The sequence below is a fragment of the Neolamprologus brichardi genome, chromosome 6 (assembly GCF_056152115.1).
Source record: "Neolamprologus brichardi isolate AB-2024 chromosome 6, ASM5615211v1, whole genome shotgun sequence".
NCBI lineage: Eukaryota > Metazoa > Chordata > Actinopteri > Cichliformes > Cichlidae > Neolamprologus > Neolamprologus brichardi.
In genome coordinates, this window is record NC_142109.1 from 14,701,523 (window position 1) to 14,724,931 (window position 23,409).

A 23,409-nucleotide genomic window follows, 5' to 3' on the forward strand; every position below is an offset into this window, starting at 1 on the left:
AAAAACAATTCAACGAAAAACTTGCCTGTAAATTTCCAGTGATGGTAACTGATAACTGGAGGAGAAGATGTCCTTTAAGCCTCTTTTCAGGGTGAGAACAAAGTGAGAGGTCAAGTTGTAAAATTTTAAGCCAGAGCTTGGCCTGTCTGTCGTCCCAATTCTGTTAATCTATCCTTTTGCTGCTGTACTCAGGTTTCCAGGTTGAGAGAAATCCATCTGTATTAAGAGACTAAAACATTCATTTACTATTTTTCATAAAACATCCATTTGGTTCATCTGCCTAGATTTTACTCTCTCTCTCTCTTGGTGCATAGTTCACACAGTCAGGCAGTTGCCTTTTATGGGCATGCAGATTTCCGGTCACTCACCCCCAGCAGCTGCAAAGCCGTCTCTCCCATATCAAAACCCAGCCAAACATTAAACATTCACCGTAATCATTCAAAACTTTATTTGTAATATTATAATCAGCAAAATCAGCGTTTTAATTACAGGCATGTATCATTGTTTGCAAATCATACTTATAAAACTCAATAACACGCTAAACAGGAAGTCCTCTGTGGGCTTCACAGCAGCCACCTCATTTGCATGTTCACACACCGTCTAAAAATAGCTTGCAGCGCGCTGTCGTCACACACAGCCTCGTTTCACACTCAACTCTATTATTTTAGTTTACAGACGTCTTATATTTACAATCACTCTCAGGCCTGAAAGTTTTAGCGCCTAACAATTTTGACAAATTTAAGTTAACGGTCCAACCGAAAAAGTCCAACTTTTTTGTGATCAATTAACCAGTATCTGTCCAACAGCTTCTGGCCTCATCTCTAAAGTCCCTAACTCAATTTAAAAGTGTCCAACACCCAAGGTCCAACCTTTGCTGCCCAAAAAAGCGCAGATACCGTTCCAAACGGTAAGGAGACTCTAACTCCTAGCTTATTCCAGGATGCCCTGTACCCCACAGTCAAGCCAAACTGAACTAACCCTGTTCGCCGACAGGTCAAGGTCGCGCGTCCACGGCCAGGAGGGAGCGTAACCTCCGGGCTATGCACCTCTTAGCAATTGCCGTTCTCAAAAAATTTATAATAATTTGAAACAACAGTCAACACCGCAGAGCAAGAGTATAACTGAGGCAGGTCCAACCATGACCAATGGGGACTTTAACCCACTAAATGACCAATTCCCTATCAAACTCAATTCTCTCAGCAGTCCAACTGCTATTTATTATCACTCAGCAGTCCAACTGCTTTTCATTATCATTACTTCAGCTTCAATTCTCATGAGATGTTTTCATCAAAATCAAAACAGACACTCACCGGCAACTTTTACTGAATAGACATTTAATTTTATTGTCCAATTCAGCACACTTCGGATAAAATCAACAGGCCTGTGCCTACCTCTTTTATAAAGGCGCGTGTCCACTCAGTTCGATTGCCGAATAATGTCTGCCCATCTGACCACCTCGGACCGTCCAAGCCTCCAAAACTTCCACCCCAATACCACAGGACGAGCCCCCAAAACTGTTACGGATTCAAATATTGGGGATGGATACAAGAGGAAAACCAAAATAACAACACTGGTCCGGCCGGGTCAAGTCAAACGATGATTTAATGAACACACGTGTGGGAGATGGACGCCATACAGCAGACAGCATCAGATCTCAAAATGGTGGAGCCTTGATCAAACTCTTATAGCCTCTAGTGGCCTCCACCTAATCATAAAAGCCTAAACATTCACATTCTTTCTCTCACACAGCGCCTAAGCTACGACCTTGGCTCCCTGTTTATCTGCTCCTGCTGAGATGGGACAGTATGCTCTGTTCTCTTCTAACCAGACAAATAAGGCGATGACTTTCTGCGAACAGTATTTTCTTATAACTCAGCAGTATAATGCATCATAAAACAATATCATTCATTCACAATAAATCAGCAGTCTAATGTAATGCAGATCAGTTTAACAAATGTAATAGTCATCACCTTCTTCTAATTCAGGAGAATAATGCAAACTAAAACTACATAATAATTCACAATCTTTAATTAGGGGTCTAACATGGCATAAAATAATATTATAATCCAACAAATGTCACACACTGTTGCAGCTCTGTTACAGCATGGTACTAGCAGTGTGTATCCTGTAGCTGCAGCTTAACATGTGGCAACAATAATAATGGATAAACAAGAACAGTCACCCGATGAAGCCAACAGAACCACATCATCCACGAAAAGCAGAGATGAGATTCTGAGACCACACCGTTTTTAGTAAATTAGGAAAGTTTTTGCATTGATTAATGATGTAAATCATCCTTACCTCCTGCTCTGCAGACAATTCATTTCAATTCAATTTTATTTATATAGCGTCAAATCACAACAAAAGTCACCTCAAGGCGCTTCATAGATACAGAGAAAAACCCAACAATCATATGACCCCCTATGAGCAAGCACTTTGGCAACAGTGGGAAGGAAAAAACTCCTTTTTAACAGGAAGAAACCTTCAGCAGAACCAGGTTCAGGGAGGGGCGGCCATCTGCTGCGACCGGTTGGGGTGAGAGAAGGAAGACAGGATAAAAGACATGCTGTGGAAGAGAGACAGAGGTTAATAACAGATATGATTCAATGCAGAGAGGTCTATTAACACATAGTGAGTGAGAAAGGTGACTGGAAAGGAAAAACTCAGTGGATCATGGGAATCCCCGGCAGCCTACGTCTATTGCAGCATAACTAAGGCCTAACTATATGCTTTAGCAAAAAGGAAAGTTTTAAGCCTAATCTTAAAAGTAGAGATAGTGTCTGTCTCCCGAATCCAAACTGGAAGCTGGTTCCACAGAAGAGGGGCCTGAAAACTGAAGGCTCTCCCTCCCATTCTACTTTTAAATACTCAAAAACAACAAGTAGGCCTGCAGTGCGAGAGCGAAGTGCTCTAATAGGGTGATATGGTACTACAAGGTCATTAAGATAAGATGGGGCCTGATTATCTAAGACCTTGTATGTGAGGATGAAGGGAAGCCAAAACAGGAGAAATATGCTCTCTCTTTCTAGTCCCTGTCAGGACTCTTGCTGCAGCATTTTGGATTAGCTGAAGGCTTTTCAGCGCGTGTTTTTAGGACATCCTGATAATAATGAATTGCAGTAGTCCAGCCTGAACTGAAATGCATGAACTAGTTTTTCAGCGTCACTCTGAGACAGCATATTTCTAACTTTAGAGATGTTGCGCAAATGGAAGAAAGCAGTCTTACATATTTGTTTAATATGTGCGTTGAAGGACATGTCCTGGTCAAAAATGACTCCAAGGTTCCTCACAGTGTTACTGGAGGCCAAGGTAATGTCATCCAGAGTAAGAATCTGGTTAGACACCATATTTCTAAGATTTTCAGAGCCGAGTACAATAACCTCAGTTTTATCTGAATTAAGAAGCAGAAAGTTAGCGGCCATCCAGGCCTTTATGTCTTTAAGACATTCCTGCAGTTTAACTAATTGGTGTGTGTTATCTGGCTTCATGGACAGATAGAGCTGGGTGTCATCTGCACAGCAGTGAAAATTTATGCTGTCTTCTAATGATGCTGCCTAAGACATAATCTAAGGTGTTGAAAATTATTCAAATAAAAGTTTTTCTTTAAAATTTGTATTCACCCCACTGACTTTACATTAAATCTGTATTATTTCAGGGAATGCAACGGGCAACTAATGTCACCTATCAAGCTCATCATGTAAGCCGAAACAAGCGTGGGCAGGTTGTCGGTACAAGAGGAGGCTTTAGAGGATGCACTGTTTGGCTGACTGGTAGGCTGAAAGATGTTATTTGTAGAGATTTTACGTTGGACTTAATGAAGATGTCATTTTTTTTCTTAGTTTAACCCTTTGTTTTTCTTCTGTGAAAAGGTTTGTCTGGTGCAGGGAAGACCACAGTGAGTATGGCTCTGGAGGAGTACCTTGTGTGTCATGGTATCCCTTGCTACACACTTGATGGGGACAACATCCGTCAGGGGCTTAACAAAAACCTGGGGTTCAGCCCAGAGGACCGTGAAGAGAACATTAGACGTATTGCTGAAGTGGCCCGGCTTTTTGCTGATGCAGGGCTTGTCTGCATCGCCAGTTTCATCTCTCCCTACAGCAGGGTGAGTGGCTCCTCAAAGAAGGCGTCAGCTGAATGAGACAAAGAGATGATGACAATGAGAAGTGTGCCTAGATCTCAGTGGTATTTCAGTAAATTAGGCTCTTAATTTGTCACCATCAACAGTGCACCAAGCTAAGTTTTGCTCTCACTTTTTGTCTTTCATATTTATACATAGTTTTGTATGTTATTATCATCCATCAGGATCGCCTCAATGCCAGAAAGATCCATGAGGCTGCTGGGCTACCTTTCTTTGAGGTGTTTGTGGATGCCCCACTGGACGTATGTGAGCAGAGGGATGTGAAGGGGCTTTACAAGAGAGCCAGAGCAGGGGAGATAACAGGTACAGTATGATTACTTCCAAGGAAGTTTTTTTTTTTTGGTTGCGTTTGCATACGTGTATTTCTGTCTGTAAACATGGGCACTGAAATATTTTGGATGAATTCAGAAAAAACTTTGTACAGATGTAGAGCTGCGTCATGTCAAGAGTCCAATAAATTTTGGTTAGTTAAATTCAAATTAATTCAAGTTAAGGTCCACTTAATGATTAATTGGTAGAAAACTTTTTGTTTGACAGCTAAACTATCACACAGATGTGTTTAATAGTATGAATTTTAAATTGGAGCTCTGTATTTCATATTGTGTTCATCTCAAACATATAAAAATACAAAAATAGGAAAAAATAACCTGTTGCTTAGGTGTAAATATATTTTATTTAAAAACAAAACAGAGTTCAGACTGTGCTTTTTTTTTTTTTTCTTTTTGGTAATCAGGTTTTACTGGCATTGACTCGGAGTATGAGAAGCCAGAGGCACCAGAGCTGGTGCTGAAGACCGACTCCTGCAACGTGAACGAGTGCATACAGCAGCTTGTTGACCTTCTTCAGGAGAGGGTGAGGAGAGGAAATATCGGGTGTTGATGCTATTTTTCTTCTACCAATTAGCTCCCCCATCTTTTACACCACCATCACAGGTTAAGCTGGAGCCTGTAAGTTCAGACGTAATGCATTACAGTGCAGTTGTTTTTCTGTGAGCCACTAGATGGCAGGAAAGTATCACATTTGTATGGATGTTGATGCTAATGCATCTTCACTTTTTATATATCTATATCTATCTATCTATATATCTATATATATATATATATATATCTATATATATATATCTATATATATATAGATATCTATATATCTATATATCTATATATATATATATATATATATATATATATATATATATATATATATATATATATATATATATATATATACATACACACACACACACACACACACACACACACACACACAAATTCCTTTACCAGCATCTTCATTATGTGTGATGTTTTGGAATAATTTCTTTATACCTATTAATTTGACATCCTGATTTTAAACTTTGCAGGATATAGTTCCTGTCGATGCTTCGTATGAAGTGAAAGAGCTGTACGTTCAAGAGAACAAACTGGATCTGGCCAAAGCTGATGCAGAGACACTTCCTGCTGTACAGATTGGGAAGGTGAATATCTCAATATCACAAAGCGTTTTAATAAGTAAAGCTAAATGATAATCGTTTTGTTATCCGAGTATCCTCTGATAGATTTACCTTTTCTCTGCTGTATGTGACTGTTTAATCCTCAGGTGGACATGCAGTGGGTGCAGGTGCTGGCTGAAGGCTGGGCCACTCCTCTCAATGGTTTCATGAGAGAGAGAGAGTTTTTGCAATGTCTTCATTTTGACTGCCTGTTGGATGGTAAGATTATTATATATTCACAGGAAACTCATTAAACATGTGGCTGGGCATTAGGTGGAGTTTAATGCTGACACAATAATTACCCAAAGCAGCAAATGGCTTTCTGTTTGAACTGAAATAGAGAAAATATCCAGTGAGTGGCAGTTCTCTGGATCAGAAGCTGATAGGAGGGAACTAGTAATTTAAATAATTGCTCATTACAACCAAAGTGTGCAGAAGAGCATCTCTGAATGCACAACATGTGGAAACCTGAAGCAGATGTGCTCAGAATTTTGTATAAACAACATGAAAGTGTCTACTCATCAGTTCATAATGGTGGTGGTGTTGTAATGGTCTGAGGGATGTTTTCTTGGCACACTTTAGGTCCCTTTGTAACAACTGAGCATCATTTAAACACCATCATTTAAACACCACAGCCTGAATGTTGTTGCTGACCATCCTGTTATGACCAGTCAAACTGGTTTCTTGAACATGGCAGTGAGATCACTACTCAAATGTCCTCTGCAGTTACCAGATCTCAATCCAAATCTTTGGGATGAGGTGGAACAGGAAGTTTGCATCATGGATGTGCAGCCGACAAATCTGCAGCAACGGCGTGATGTTATCATGTCAACAAAATCTTTGAGGAATGTTTCCAGCAACTTGTTAAATCTGTGCCACGAAGAATTAGGGCAGTTCTGAAGGCAAAAGGGGATCCAAAACAGTACTAGCAAGACGTATGTAATGAAGTGGATAGTAAATGTATTTATGCATGCTCACAATATTCCTATTTTACACATATTTTAAGCATGCTGTATAAGTTTGTGTATAGATTAGAAGTTATGAGTCACTTTGCTGTTAGTCCTGAGGACTGGAATGTGAAGGACAAAGCTTGTGCATTGATCAACACTACACACAGCCATTTCCCATTGTCACCATGTTCCAGAGGTTTGACAGTTGGAGGATTGATAACACACAATGTATGCTAAAACTGGTCAGGAAGCATAGAACTGCAAGTTCTGCTAATCAAGTAGTTGACAAAACAGAAACCCCAATATATTCATTTTGTGTCTCCCTCGTTTGGACATTTGGCAGGCTTGTGTGTGCATTTTATTGGAACCAGCTGTAAGCTCTACTTTGTGACAGAGGGGACCAAAGGAGGGTCCAGGGAGAGTTGGGGCTAGCAGCAGTCGCAGTTCCACATTTTTTTTTATTTTTATCTATTTATATTTTTATTTTATTTTATATTTTTTAGCTGATCTGTGAAAAACGTGCTGGTCTCTATATTTTCATCAATGTGCATGGTGAAATAAATGCCGCAAAAGACTGCGGATTAACTCATGAGTGAGAGAGGGTCTGGCTCCAGTGTAGAGTGTAGAGTAAGGATATTTATTCTCCAGCTTCTTAAATTGCAGCCTTGAAGACTCACTGTATTCAGTGGTGAAACATATATTCCACATTTAGCCTGAAGCCGTACAACGTTATACTTTACAAGAATGGTCGGGATATTTTGTTGCACATTCCCAGTCTCTGGGCATTTTAACCTGCCTTTTGTGTGTTGCCTAATCTTGGTGTCTTTGGACTTTTCAATTTTTTTTTTAAAGCAGATACAATTTACATTTCTGGCAATTTAAAACTATTTTTAGAATTTTTGTTCCAAATTTATCAAAAACCCAAAGTAAAATCAGTCATTTACAAGGTTTCTATAACACCTGTAATTACTGAAAAACTGCCTCGGGAAACTATTAACACTGATAATTTCATCAATAATTCAGTTGACCACACTTGAACTCCTTGACGAGAAAAATGATCTGAAATGTTTTCAGGCTATTTCAGATTCTGGATTCTTTCTTTTTCCGTGAATCAGCATTTTTCACCCCATAGGTGGCGTGATCAACCTCTCTGTGCCTATTGTGCTGCCAGTGTCAACTGCAGATAAAGAGCGTTTGGATGGCGCGACAGCTATGGCCCTGGTCTACGAGGGTAGGCGAGTGGCCATCCTTCGTAATCCCGAGTTTTACGAACATCGAAAAGAAGAGCGCTGTGCTCGGCAGTGGGGAACCACCTGCAAGGACCACCCTTACATCAAGGTCAGTGCCTGTGAGGAGTGGTGCATTCAACCTTCCAGTTTTTGCTCAGTGAAGCAGGGTGGGATATTGGCAATGATCTCCTGTCTAGAATTCATTTGAATTGTGTTGTAGTGGCTGTTTATTTGGCTAACTCTGTGTTCACATGTGAAATTATGGGGCAGTTAAGAGGGTTAAACAGAGTGAATACGTATGTATATGTTGGCCCCCTCCTTTGATTTATCCACATTGACATCATGTTTTCCATTCACTTTTGTTAGGAAAATCAATACGGACTTTCCTATGCTGTTGATCTCTCCAGAGAATAAGGCTGTTAAGCATCATTTGTGACTCTTATCGGGTCAGCAGTGAACAGGTTGGAGTAATTAGAGTGTGGAAAACAAATCACAACATGATCCTGAAAACATCTTATAACAGAGCCAAGTGGTTATTGATCGCCTCACGTAGACACCCGTGCTGCTGACAACATTCAGATTTGTATGTATGGTTTGCCAGACCAAATTGAAATCAGGGTGTTTGCAAAGTATGGATATCAAAGCATATTCACATGATAAATTACATATCAACAAAATAAGCAACATGGATTTCTCTTTGTCATCTTCAGCTTTTCATTTGTGGCCTTTCTGTTTGGTTCTTTCTGTCTCGACACGGGAGCTTTGCTGTGTTTGCTGCTTAGTCTGTAGAAAATTGTCTCTTTGTATCACATCAGCATTGCACAGCCCTGTCAGTAAGTCCAGGGGCTGTCTCATAAATGCCAGTGGAGACAGGTGAAACGCACCTCCAATCGCAGCCAGGATTAATTCGATTTACTTGATGTTTATAGCAGTTCTCAAAATTTATTGTGGAACTTCAGTTTCTTCCATCATCAGGCACTCACACTGTTTCCTTGGAAGTGAAATAGTGTAATATGCACACGGTAAATGCATTCACTATTTGTAAAACTGTTGATATTTTCCAGGGCCTGTGCCAATAGACTGCACCTGTACTATTCGTGCAGGTATCCTCATGTTGCACACAGTCAAAAGAAAAAAGGCTACCCCATGAAGCTTGGGTTGTCACTACCAGGTGCTTTAGCTAAGGGATGGCATCACTTTCAAGAAAAAGCAAGGGTGACCTCGGTTTGTTTTAAGAAGACGTAAGCCAAATATCCATAGACAGCTAGCACTTGCTCTCCAGCAGGGGTAGCCTGAACAATGTGGGATACACACCCTGTTCACTTGACTTCCACAGTTTCTTATCTCACAGCCAAAAGTAATATCCCATCAACAAACAAAAACAGAGCTCAGATTAGCGTGCAGTCTTTTTTTAGCCTGTCCGTCTGGATTGAATGATAGGCTGCAAAATCTAGGCATTCTGACTGAGAGCTCTACAGTAGGCTAACCATCCTGTAAGCTTTAGTGTGTAACTATTCATATTAGAGATGAAGAGACTTTTGTAATTCAATCCAGAACTATTTCACACCCCATGAACCACTCAACTATTAAATGCATACACGTAACATTTAGTACATGTTTTATGAAAAAAAAAAAGGCACAAATGCAAAGATCATTCCTTGGCTGTTCAGGCTTTTTAAACATTTTTTTTAAATGAATTCTCTTCTGCTGGGAAGATTGAATTTACAATATGGGCTAGTATGTTAGAAATGGTATGGAAGCTGAGCCTTGGCGAAACTACTGAAGACCATCTGCAGAGCTCCAGACTGTCTGTCTCAGAGTACTGTGTGATAAACATGCTGCATGTGAAAGCAAACTGCCTCCCTGGATTCGACACTGATAGAACACAGATCCCAGCTGGCCTTTGCGCATTGCTTATGGAAAGACTGAATAGGCGGAGGAGTGGAGTTTTTCTCAGTCTGTCAGGACGCCCAGTGTAATCACTTGATCTTTTTGGTACACCCTCGTATTGCAGGTGTTATAGTTGGATCCAGAGTCTCTTGCTCAGCCTCCAACTAAATGTGTTTGAGATTGTACTGCTCATTTGCCAGCTTCCACCTTTTTGCTCACCCAGCCCATCTCCAAGTAGATCGAGGAATTGTTTCCATGTGTCTCTTATCAAGCGCTGTAAGGCTCAGGTAGACGCTCTGGTGTGCTTATGTCCTGAAATGATCTGGCTTAAAGTGTCAATGGGTTGATGGAAAGCAGCAGCTTTTTGGTGTTGGTGACACAGTTTGTTTTTAATTTCACCTTAGTAAAGTTTTAAAAGTGTCTGTTTTGTGGATTAGTGCAGTCTGCTTATTGGAAAAGGTTTAAGTCAAAATTAATAGTCTTTGTGGTATCTAGTGATTTTGCACTCTTGGGTCAGACTTACTTTTAACCTCTGGCTTAACAGCTCTCTTAATATCGCACCACTATTGGCAGGTTTTTTTTTTGTAATTTTCAAAGATTTCCTTCTTTCACCTTATTCATAATGGAGTCTGGCATGGTAATGTGTTTTGAGATGTATTAGAAGCTGCAGGCTTCATGAATTGATACCGTGACTCCTTAGTGTCAACACCTGATGTCTCATTTCTGGATTTAGACACATGCCACATGCTCTGTGTTTCCCGAACCGTCGTTCTTTGTCCACTTTAACTTATCATGTGTTCAGCCTGCTCTAATTAAGCTCTCACTCATTAGAATGTATGTATGTATACACAAGTGAATGTTTAACTCCCAACACCAGAACCAATCTGTCAGCACACCCCTTCATTCATGACTACAACGTTCTGATCCAGGCTCTTTTCTGCTCCACAGAACATGTTGTTAATCCACACGCTTCCTGTTTGCCTGTCTGTCACTCAGACATGAAATCCACGGCACTGGAAGCTATGGTGTGGTTTATTTGGCTAGGGCCCCCTTTTACAAGTGAAGTCATAGAGAAATTATAATGGGTAAACATCGCAGATTTAGACCTCCTGCTTTCATACAGCCTTGTAGATGTTTTGTTTTCTGTTGACTTATGTTGGCAAAATCTGTGGTGATTTGCCTATCCTATTGTTCAGCGCTATCAGTGCTGTAAAGCGTCTGTCGTGACTTTTATCGGGTGAGCAGCAGACAAGCTGGAGCACTTGAGGGCAGGTGGTTATTGATCGCATCACGTAGACACCTCCTCTGCTGACAAGATTCAGATTTCTATATATAGCTTGCCAGCTCAAACTGGAATCAGTGTGTTTGTAAAGTATGGATATCAAAGAGTATTCAGATGATAAATTACATATCAACAAAATAATGACATAGACAGTTTTCTTTTTTAATCCACTTATTGTTTTCATTTTTATTTTTGGCCTTATTTGAATTCACAGTCTAACTGCTGGAGCTGTTTGCTGCTTGGTCTGAAATTTGTCACTTTGTATCACATTAATAATGTGCAGGCCAGTGCTTTCAGTAACTCTAGCTACAGTCTCAAAAGTGCCACAGGAAGCAGGCGGAAGATATTGCCTGAAACAATAGCAGCCTTTGCCTGGATCCTTCCTGAGCACTTTGGTGACATTGTTGGATGAATCTCACGAGGGGAAAATTTCTCTGCGCTGTGGTCATGAGCTCATCCCCAGGTTTTGTTGCGGAATGCAATCTGATTTTGTCTGTTATTGAAATTAACAAATGCTGAGGGGAAAGCACAGCAGAGTTTTGTTGGCTGTTTAACAACTCACCAAGACTTTGATATATTTCATTTTGTCCTTTTGCAACTGGGTAATAACTCAGGGGTTTATTTGAATTCACCCTGGAGTGGTTCCAACAGAGTGAGACTTTTAAAGAGCGGTGTCTTAAATCTGGTTTATGTTTGTGTTGCGTTCACCGTCACGATCACTGTGGCTCCTATTTCAGATGGTGATGGAAAGCGGGGACTGGCTGGTCGGTGGTGACCTGCAGGTTCTGGACAAGATCTGTTGGAATGACGGTCTCGACCAATACCGACTGACACCCACTGAGCTCAAACAGAAGTTCAAAGAAATGAATGCAGGTATTGGAACAATATCTGTTTGTTTATTTTCTGTCAGAGCTAAATTAACCCAGTGATGACATTCTGAACCAGGGAGAGTGATGGTAATGTCCTAGTATTTATAAACAGCTACCTTCCTTTTCTTTTAAAACGAGAGGAAAACTTTAAGCAGTCTGGTGCCGTCAGTCCACTCACTTGTTTGTTTATTTGGTAAATAAATAAGAGCATCACAGTAGGAAGGTCCCAAGAGAAAAGACTACAGTGTTATTCAACACTTCATCAATAATACACAGACTGTATGTGGTTCATGTGCATGAAGCAGCTAGATGATTTCTGTGTGTAGATGATTTTCTTTTGTTTGCTTTGCTTTTGCTTTGCAGATGTGCGCAGATGTGTTTGGTTGCCGTTTAACAAACTTCTTTTCTCCTTTTTCTCTGTTTAGATGCTGTATTTGCCTTTCAGCTGCGTAACCCTGTCCACAACGGGCATGCTCTCCTGATGCAGGACACCCACAAGCGTCTGATCGAGCGAGGCTACCGTCGGCCTGTTCTGCTGCTCCACCCACTAGGAGGTTGGACCAAAGATGATGACGTGCCACTGCCTTGGAGAATGAAGCAGCATGCTGCTGTGCTGGAGGAGGGCGTTCTGAATCCAGAATCTACCATTGTTGCCATTTTTCCCTCACCCATGATGTATGCAGGGCCAACTGAGGTAATGATTATCAAGAATGTTTGATGTTTCTTCAAACAAGGCATCAGGTTCGCTTCAAAAGTGATAGAGAACAAAAGTGTGGCTGCAGCTCTGAATAATAACAGGCAGAAAAGGAAGTGGGCAGTCGCATGATTTCTTTGCAAATTTCTGAGAGTGAAAAATGGCAGGAAAGGCAGTTGCCTTGAGGCGCTCTGTTTAACGTTTTCATGCCATACACAAACCTCTGTGTGTGACTGATCGTAGCTGAGAATCTTTTAATCACTCACTTATGATAATCAGAAAGATATGTTACAAATTATTGAGAGCAGATTGCAGGATGGTGGATCTCAGCCTGCGAATTTAATCAGTTCCTAATTCTGAAAGGGAGATTTTTGAAAACTATGCACGGTCGCAACCTGAGTATAGTTTTTCTGACTTGGTTTTCCACAGAGATGTAGAACCTCCTCTTCATTATTACAATTTTCAAAGTATTCTTTAGCCCATTAAAGGCTTGCTGTTACCTCAGTCTTATCTAAAAATCATGGGCAACATGTAGAAACCTAATGGCAGTAGTAATGGTAATTTTCAAGGCAAAAAGTCCAGTTTCTGATGTTATTGATAATGAAAAACAGCAACAGCATAGGAGAAAAGCAAGTCCTAAGGGGAGCAATTATTGCAGGCTGGCTGACCTTGTGTGGAGTTGATGTCTGCCTAAAGGTGAAAATGGTAAAAGTAGCTTTTTTTTTTCTCTTTTTTTTTTTTTTACTTTCCCAGATATATCAGACATATTTGGTAAAGGAATTATTGCTAATTGGTAGACACTGAAGATGTACACATGTGCACATTATATCCTGTTATGCTACAGTCACACTCTAGGGAAAAACAATGGAACAACCAAAGTTAATGTGACCGTGTGCAATAAACGTGCAGTTTCATCACCTTTGAAATGGTTGCTTTGAAGACAAGGACCAGGTTTGTGATCACTTACAGTCAGTTGCCGCCTTCAAAGTAACTGTGGTGCATCAAGGCAGCAATAAAATGTGTTGCACTCAGTCTGTTTTCAGTGCAGTGAGTTAGTGAATGGGGTCAAGTTGGCAATTACATGCAATCTGTTTGTGATAATATACCAGTTAAGCATGATAAATCAGTGAAAGCAACCAATTGTTGCTGTCTACGTACACAGACATTTGTTACATTCAGAGTCAATCCAGAACCTCACAGTTCTGAAATGATAATTTAGAAATTCTTCCAAATGGTGCTCTGCAGCATTGCTTTTGTATGAGAATATATATATATATATATATATATATATATATATATATATATATATATATATATATATATATATATATATATATATATATATATATATATATATATATATATATATATATATATATATATATATATATATATATATATATATATATATATTCTCATACAAAAGCATATATATATATATATATATATATATATATATATATATATATATATATATATATATATATATATATATATATATTCTCATACAAAAGCATATATATATATATATATATATATATATATATATATATATATATATATATATATATATATATATATATATATATATATATATATATATATATATATATATATATATATATATATATATATATATATATATATATATATATATATATATATTCTCATACAAAAGCAATGCTGCAGAGCACCATTTGGAAGAATTTCTAAATTATCATTTCAGAACTGTGAGGTTCTGGATTGACTCTGAATGTAACAAATGTCTGTGTACGTAGACAGCAACAATTGGTTGCTTTCACTGATTTATCATGCTTAACTGGTATATTATCACAAATATATAAGATATATAAAGATATATATATATATATATATATATATATATATATATATATATATATATATATATATATATATATATATATATATATATATATATATATATATATATATATATATATATATATATATATATATATATATATATATATATATATATATCTTTTTATAAAATATCTATTTTTCTTTTTTTAGCAGCATAGTGCTTTTTTTTCCAATTATTTTTTTAAAAGTCAGGTCAAGGCTCCAAAAGCCCAAAGGCGATATAAGGGTGATGGCTCACAACAGTTTTTGTTTGCTACATGGATCATTTTAGTTCAGCTGGGTGTCTTTCCTTTTGTTATATTTCTTTAAGAGTTCAAAATGTGTTAATTACATAAATAAAATGTAATTTTCTCTGTAGCACTTCATGGATTTCATAAGCAACACACCTTAGTTGTTCACACAAAGCATAAAAGTAAAAAACAGTATATACAGTGTTATATACTTCATTTTAGATGTCAGAAAGTATTTGCGGCTCCCAGTGTTTTCTTTTGCGTGGAAACTGGGTTTTTGGGTGTTAAAGGTTGCTGACCCCTGGTGTAGACTGACTCAGATTGAAATGTGTTGGCAGTCTGTCTGCATTTATAAATGCAGATATTTGCAAACCTTCATCAGCCTGCATGAGAGTGAATGCAGTCATGTCTCTGTCAGATTGAGACCATTTGGAGACATGTGGGCCATCGAGGGCGGTCGTGGCTCAAAGAGTTGGCAGTTTGTCTTGTAACCGGAAGGCTGCCGGTTCGAGCCCCGGCTCGGACACTCTCGGTCGTTGTGTCCTTGGGCAAGACACTTCACCTACTGGTGATGGCCAGAGGGGCCGATCGTGCGATATGGCAGCCTCGCTTCTGTCAGTCTGCCCCAGGGCAGCTGTGGCTAAAACTGTAGCTTGCCTCCACCAGTGTGTGAATGTGAGAGTGAATGAATAGTGGAATTGTACAACGCTTTGAGGGCCACGAAAAGCGCTATATAAATGCAATCCATTATTATTATTATTATTATTATTATTATTATTATGTTGCAGTCCTCCAACCAGTCGTACCGCACCTTGTGATGGAGGATTGTGGTTGCCAGAATCACCTGGCAACCACCAGTTTTTCCTAGTTGCAGAAAGGTTGCCGTGCTATTTTGACTTTAGTGTGATTGAGCTATTAGCAGTGTCATTGTTGCTGCTTTCATTATCCAGATTGCTGTGTTTTAGTACAGTCTTGCACACGTCATAAAGACTTATTGTGTGTCTTTATAAATCCCACACAAGTGGAGCAGTGTTAGTTTCACAGCTATAGCATTTTCTTTGTTCTCTCTGTCCACAGGTTCAGTGGCATTGCAGAGCACGAATGGTGGCCGGTGCCAATTTCTACATTGTTGGTCGTGACCCTGCAGGCATGTCTCACCCTGCCACAGGAAAGGACCTGTACGAGCCCACTCACGGAGCCAAGGTGCTCACCATGGCTCCGGGCCTCATCACCCTTGAAATTGTTCCATTTAAGGTTGCTGCTTACAACAAGGTCAAAAGGGCAATGGATTTTTATGATCCAAAAAAGTGAGTACTTTTGTCGAAGGTTTTTCATTTAAGAAAAAACTTTTCCATTTTGTTTTCCTTTGTTTTAAATCAATTTATTACAGAGATGGTTCACAGGCAGCGCTCACTCACATTAAATTACATTTGTAGATTTTGTCCAGAGTAATACTTCACATTTAGGCCAATTAGAGTGAGCAGCCTAAACAGAAATTATATTCCTTAAATTAATTACTCATTAGGCCTGTCTTGTATGCAAAAAAAAAAATTCTCAGTTTTCTTTCTTGCTTTCTTCTTCTCTCTGTGCCCTAAAAAGCTGAGCCAAGAATAACAGCAATTGTTTTTCATTCGTATACAGTTAAAAGCTTTTGTGCAACACTACGGGCTTTGATGTTGCTCAAAATTACAGAGACCTGCCATTAATTACAGTCTGTATATGGACACTGCACGTTGTGATTAACAACAATCATGCAATTTATTTGGATTTCCTGCAGTCTGATGCAGCCTGTTCCATCAGGTTGTGCAACTTGGGTTGTGTTCAGCCAGCAGCGTTAAAACGAAATATTGCAGCACTAATCAAATGATTTGCTTTGTTTTCCATGATGCATGTTTATGATGTAAAGTCCAAAGTGAAGTGCCGATCAGGCACATCTAGTTCTTCTGTGAATCGAAGTACGCTGCCTCCTTGAAATAGTTTGTTTTAAAATGTTATCAGCAGATTTCGTTAAGCAATCGTTGGTTTTGAAGTGACACCGCTGGCTTGGTGCTCTGCATGTGAAACATTTACTTGACAGAAAATTTCTGTTGTCTGATTATCTAAATAAGATGTGAGGTTTTGTGTTAAAATGGAATGTGTTCTTGAATTATTTTAAGCAACTGACAGTTTAGATTATAACCTAAACAGAAAAAAACCAAAGGGAAAAAAATAACTTGCCACATACTATTAAATGAACATGTATGGAAACAATTCCGTACGCATCATAGCGTGTCGAAGTTTGCTGCAGACTTTGACGCTGTCTGCAGAAAAATTGCACTTTCTGAAATGTGGAACTTTTACTTTGAAGGAACTGTTTGTATTGCACTTTCTGCTCAGTGAGTAGCTGGCGGGTGTTTGCAGAAATGTGTGCATCTTCCATGCAAACTATGTGGGACTGCAGCAAACTGTTAGCGAGCAGTGCAAGGACAAGGAGGTTTTTGGAGTAGCAATGTGTATTTGTTTACACAGTGCATTTTTACCTGATGACTGTCAGGAACCTCCACCAACCATACTGCTGACTGTTCTCTGAAGCCTCGAGCAAATGGGCTTTATTTTATTTATTTTTTCAAAATATTATCTCATATTTTATATTTTGTCCATTTTTATATTAATGCTAATGCCAGACATTCAATACAACTCAGCTTCTAAAATCTGCAGTCGTCACTCGTTAGATTTATGATCTTCTACTCTTTCAAGCACGGTGCCCTTGCCACATTTTAGGTTTAATATGGGCGCTCATTTTAATCACAGCACCCCTCAGTCTTTCTCTGAAGCATAATGGCTCAGACCACGGAAGGCTGTTTCTAATTTGACACTGTATAACTTGTTCTCTGAAGAATTTGCCTGGAGCTCCTTTACCTTACTTTCACTGTTTCTTAATGTTTCAGAGCCACAAGATGTGCGCTTTCATGTGATAACAATTTAGCATTTTAAATAGCACGACTTTGACCCTCTCTGAATGTGAGCCCAGTTCAGATAAGTGTGAATGTCTGCTAACAAGATGTTTAAAGTCTTGATTAGCCCTCAGAGTAATTTATAAATGAGGATAGCCTGGGCTACACTTAGCACTGGTCTAAGATGAAGACTGTCCTTGGCTGACTGCTTCACACAGCGCTGTTCAGAACTTTTCATGTGACCTCAAATGTGCAGCGAGAAACCATCAATCATAAAAATATAAAGGAGAGGATCTCAGAACGTGTGAAAGATACTTAAAAAAACGTTTGGAGAGGAGAATTCAGTCTCAATATTAGAAAGCATTTCTGTCGTGCAGACAGTGAGTCTGACAGTTTGATTGTATTGATTGTTACCCAAAAGTGGTGATGCTTATTTTATATTATCCATCCATTTTCTTTCCAATTCAGGGTCCTGAGGGGACTCGAGCTTATCCCAACTGTGATCGGGCAAAAGAAGGGCAAAAGAGTGTTTATACCTACAGCCAATTTAGAGTCACCCTAACATGCATAACAGTCTTTGGACTGAAATACGGGAATGCTTAAGCAGGCTCTGGATTCCAGGACCAAAGACTATTTTGCTATGAGGTGATAGTGCTAACCACTGAACCACTGTGCCGCCCTCCTGTTTATTTAATTGTAATAATTTAAATCTGTATTAGAATCAGTCAAGGTTGCATTAAACTGCAAACCGTAAAAGTTTAATAACTGTCATTTTAAGATGCCACAAATCGTGGTTATTGTAGTTAACTGAAACTAAAACTAGGAGAGAAAAAAATAATTTTAGCTAACTTAAATAAAAATAAAAACTTGACTACTGAAAAAGATTAAAAATGATTTTGTAAACTTGGAAGACTCAAATAAAATTATTGAGGTAAAACGGTTAGTTTTTATGTACATCTTGCCTCTGACATATAACCTGCAACAATAACTATTAAAAAAAAAAACTAAAACTAGTGCTGAAACTAATAAAAACAACACTAAAACCAAACTTTTTCTAAACAATAAAAACTGAACTGCAAAAGGAAAATGCACTCTGGAAACTCGACTGAATTAAAAAGATAGAAGTCAAAACGAAATAATTTTTTTTTAAACTAATAACAAAATCATAATATAAACCATAAATCAGACGTTTTCTTGACAGTGTTGTTTTAAAAAAACTAAACCTTTTGCTCTTGAATGGAAAGAACAAACCAACAAAAGGGTTTCTGAATTAAGTCCACCAGCCGACTGGGATCTTTCTGTGTGGGTTCTCTCAGGATACTCCATTTTCTTCTAAAAGTCCAAAAACATGCATGTTAGGTTAACACCCAGACTTCCTTATATATTCAGCTTACTGACATACCTGTTTATTTAGGCTTTTTGCAGGTTTTATGCAGTGCTTCCCTTCATGGCGGTCTCAGGGGAAACACTGTTAATACTGTTCATGTAGCATCTAGCTCTAGAACCTCAGTAATCACAGTTTGCCCTGCAACAGAGGGAAATGCATTTGAGGTCTGTGAGTTCACTCAGAAGATGCTTCAATTAAAATCAAATCACTGAAGAATGTTGCATGATCACAAATACAGGGTCTATCAAATCTGATTATAAAATACATAATGTTTCCCCCGCCGGACGCACGGCGTTTGTCCATACACTAGTCAAGAGAGTTCCCACCAGCTCCTCCTGGTTTCAGCTGTTTTTATTCATTCTCTCTGCTCTCATATGGAGCTTTTTCACTGTAGAAAACAACTGTTTTCACTGTAACTGGCTTAACTGCAAATATCAGATCGTCTAGCCGATGAACACAATGGGCCAGGCGGACACAAATATGGCTCCAAATAAAAGCCAGCATTTCTCAGTTACTGCTGTTATCAAGCAGCTGCGATTATATGTTGGTATTTTCTGCAAAGCTTCCCCAGCATAGCTGCCTTTTTCCAGTTTAAACCCAGGATTAAAGAAATGCAGATTCTCTCACTTCGTCATGGTTTGCAGCAACAGCTATCGTGAGGCAGACAGCAGCACAACACAGGCGCATAAATCACAGCGCAACATGTTGACAGTCAGCTGCACTGGCCTCCTTTTCCAGCCACCACTGCTATGGCATGCTGGTGCTTGCCGGATTGTGTGACATTATCTCTCCTGCCACAGAGTGATTTTGCAGGAATGTCATGCTGTGAGAAATGGTCAGTATTTGAAATGTCATTCATAAATATATTCTCATATGCAAACAATCATCATGTCAAATTTCACAGGGTGGGATGTGTCACAAGAGAGTGTCATAAAAGCTTCATTTTTGGTTTGCAGAAATGTTAACTGGCCTGCTCCTTGATCCAACTGATTGTAAAAGAGCAGCTGGCTCTGTTGGGTGTGCCGTTGATCGGCATCTTTTCACTGATTGAAGTAGATCTGTTATTCAAAGCTCCCCTGATTTTTGTGTGTGTCTCTCTCACACTCTCTGTCATTTTGTTTTTAATTACAGCCATCAAGATTACGATTTCATCTCAGGCACACGCATGCGTAAAATGGCTCGCGAGGGAGAGAACCCCCCCGACGGCTTCATGGCGCCCAAAGCCTGGGCCGTGTTGAAAGAGTACTACAAGTCACTGGAGAAGGCCTAAAGGTCAGGTCTCAGCTGAGGGGAGGAAAAACATGACAAAAAACATGGGAACACAGTGGTGGTTTCTACTGAGGTTTGGGACCACTCACTCATTTCTAACACAAACTTCACTCACTCTGGCTTCTGTCATGGTTTTAGTCTTATCTGTGTTTTAGCTGTATGTGCTTCATTTAACTAAACCTCTTCTCTGACTATGAAATGTAGAAGCACAGGTCAATATACTAAGAAGTTCAAGAGAACAAAATAGATTTTCTTTACTAACATGATAACTGTAAGTTCTAATCAGTGGTTAAGAGTGTTGTTTTTAAACATCCAAATGATGATTAAGAGTCACTGTTGACCAGTACTCAAATATTCGGGAGAAGTTGTTATAATTTGTCCTAGTATTTAAAATGTTACTCAACTCACTAGAGTCGACTTAACCCTGTACTTTTGTTACTGTATGCGTACACGCAGGTGTGGTAGTGGCTCAAATGTTACTGTACACAAGTGTTTAAAGTAAAAATTGAGTGCCTTGGTCCTCAAAGTCAGTTCACATGTTCACATTGAAGATGGACACCTGCCTCTTCTATCACTGGTTGTATTTTTACATTGAAATGGTCCAGTAGGTCAAGAAAATTGTGAAAAACAGATCAGCGGTTATGTTTTTTTTGGGTTTTTTTACCGTATAGTGCAGTCTTTCTTAAACTTCACTCCATTTTAATTTTGCTTTTTTGTGTGTTGTGTTTGTAGTTTTGCTGCTTTGAGATCTATTTACTTTTTTTCTCCCATGTCATGTATTGCTAATATTTTCCATGTGGTTTATTGTGCTTTACCATGGGATCAGATTTTTAATCTTTCCTTGTCCAATAAATCATTTTTAGCCAAAAGAACAATTTGTCTACATTTTTCTTTCTCTAAACTTAAGATACATTAAGGAACACGTCTTAAGGCACACCAGAGATTTATATACATAAAATATTCTCAAAGATTTATTTTTTATTTTTTATTTTAATTGACAGCTAGGAATTTGGTTTATTCTAGAAATTAACTGTTATCTCACTGTGGTTGTTTATATTTTGGCAGCTAAATGCGTCCACTTGCTTTCAATCGACTCGGTCATCTGAATGAACAATGAGATTTACATTTCTCCACTTTGAGCATTGTCTGCTGGAACGTCAGTTCACCCCCCAGTTGGTCATTTTGTATATTGAGCTGTATATTGAATAAGACAGACCTTCTAGTGACCCCAATCAAACTTAAACACACTTCCACGCTGTATACAATGATCTGCAGCTGGCTCCCAGATGCAGTGAAAGTGGAACCTGCAGGGTTAAGTCCAGACCCGGGAAGAGTAGATCTGTCAGAGAGACCCTGGGTATTTCATCTAACCCAGCTCCAAGATGTAATGAAGAGACCTGTCAGCAGCAAATTTTTCCACCTTTCACCAGATCTTGTTTAATTTCAAATGGTAATCAAGCTGGGACTTTGGGGCAACTTCAAAAGCAGAGCTATTTTTCACACGGAAAATGATCAAATGATTTTTTCCCCCTCTCTTAAGGAGATTGCCTTATGATTTCTGTTGTCCTTTTAACTGTCTGGAGAGGATCAGTGCTCTCTGGGTGATGCAGGTGTCTGTTACTGTGTGTATCTATAACCTCTTGATGTTATCTCAGTTGTAGCATGCTCAGTGTATTTTACTTCTGGGTCCATTTTCACCTTGCTTGCACCATAATCAGATCTTGCTTTGAAATTTTTCACCCTTTTGAAGGTGTGTTACTACATGGCAAACTGCCAGAGTGACTTGCTGTTCGTATGACTTGAAGGACTATTGTACAACTTTTTTTTAAACCACACATTTAGTGTCATCTTCAAAGGAGGTGTAGATTTTACAATATGTACACTTACGTTTAATGTGCTAAAGCATACTTTAATATATTCTTTTGAATCGAGGTAAGCATTTTAACTGCTGTATAAATATGAAATGTTTGCAGTGTAGTGATCATGTATGGTTGTATCATTTCAGCAGTTTTTAATATGCCAAAACTATTTTACATGTATAAAGGTTCACAACACTAAATGTTCTTAAATTACTGCTGAAAAGACTCGGAGAACAACACATACAAAACATTAAAAACTCAAATGAGGAAGCACTATCAATGACCAAAAACCACCAATAAAAAATGTTAAACAAATACATGAAATATGGAAGCACAATGTATAAATTAAACAGTGTTTAAAAAAAAAAAAAAAAAAAAAAGCAGAATAAAGGATAAAAAATCTGAAACCAACATAAAAGGTGTGAGCAGAAGTAAAAGGGGGGAATCATTTAAAATAAAAGCTGTTTCAAAGAGGTGGGTCTTTGGTTTGGCTTTAGTCTGCTGTCCTTAGGTGCACAGACGTGGGCCATAATCATGGAAAGTTGTCTCACCGTAAGTTTTAGTTCTGACTTTTGGGACCTGTGGGTTCTAATAAGCTCATAATTTAAAAAGCAGTTCCGATAAATAGTCAGGATTAAAACCATTAAGAGCCTTAAAAACCGGTATAAGAATCTTAAAATCTATTCTGACAGGAAACCAGTGCAGAGACTCTAAAGCTGGTATTACATGTGCTCTCTTTATGGCCTTGGTCAGAACCCATGCAGCTGACTACTGGGGTAGCTGGGGTCGAATCAATCCTAAGGAAATAAAAATGTGTAACAATGTCTCTGCATTGGCTCAAGAGAGAAACTGTTGTACTCTGGCAATATTCTCACAGTGATTAAAATTCAGACTTAGCTGCATGTTTGATGTATTGCTTAGAACTAAGATCTGGGACAAAGATGACAACTGAATTGTTTTTACTGTTTTGGAGGGAATCAGTACTAGTAAGTGCAAATGTGCTGATAGTTTCTCTCATGATGTGAATCTCCAGTTTCACCACATCCCAAAGATGCTCTGCTGCATTAAGATCTGGTGGAGGCCATTAGAGTACAGTGAAGTCTTTATGATGTTCAAGAAAGCAGTTTGAGATTTGAGCTTTGTGACATGGTGTGTTATCCTGGTAGAAGCATCCATTAGAACAGACGTTCCCAAAGTGTGGGGCCCGCCCCCTAGGGGGGGCGCAGAGCCATTGCAGGGGGGGCGCGGCATGAAAAGGGAAAAAAACAAAAAAACAACGCTTGGACACTGCTAGCACGGGCGCCCA

The 23,409-nt window shown here is 38.9% G+C and overlaps 1 protein-coding gene across 1 annotated transcript in view; it reads left to right on the plus strand.

Annotated features, from left to right (window-relative positions):
- papss1 (3'-phosphoadenosine 5'-phosphosulfate synthase 1) overlaps positions 1-21,119 on the plus strand; it is a 28,404-nt gene extending 7,285 nt beyond the window's left edge. The window contains exons 2-12 of the mRNA XM_006787099.3: positions 3,656-3,770; positions 3,870-4,105; positions 4,306-4,444; positions 4,875-4,993; positions 5,499-5,612; positions 5,735-5,846; positions 7,710-7,915; positions 11,716-11,851; positions 12,273-12,541; positions 15,733-15,962; positions 20,107-21,119. Of these exons, the coding sequence (XP_006787162.1) occupies positions 3,656-3,770; positions 3,870-4,105; positions 4,306-4,444; positions 4,875-4,993; positions 5,499-5,612; positions 5,735-5,846; positions 7,710-7,915; positions 11,716-11,851; positions 12,273-12,541; positions 15,733-15,962; positions 20,107-20,245 (1,815 nt within the window). The 3' untranslated portion in view covers positions 20,246-21,119. The remainder of the gene's footprint in view (positions 1-3,655; positions 3,771-3,869; positions 4,106-4,305; positions 4,445-4,874; positions 4,994-5,498; positions 5,613-5,734; positions 5,847-7,709; positions 7,916-11,715; positions 11,852-12,272; positions 12,542-15,732; positions 15,963-20,106) is intronic.
- The last annotated feature ends 2,290 nt before the right edge of the window (positions 21,120-23,409 follow it).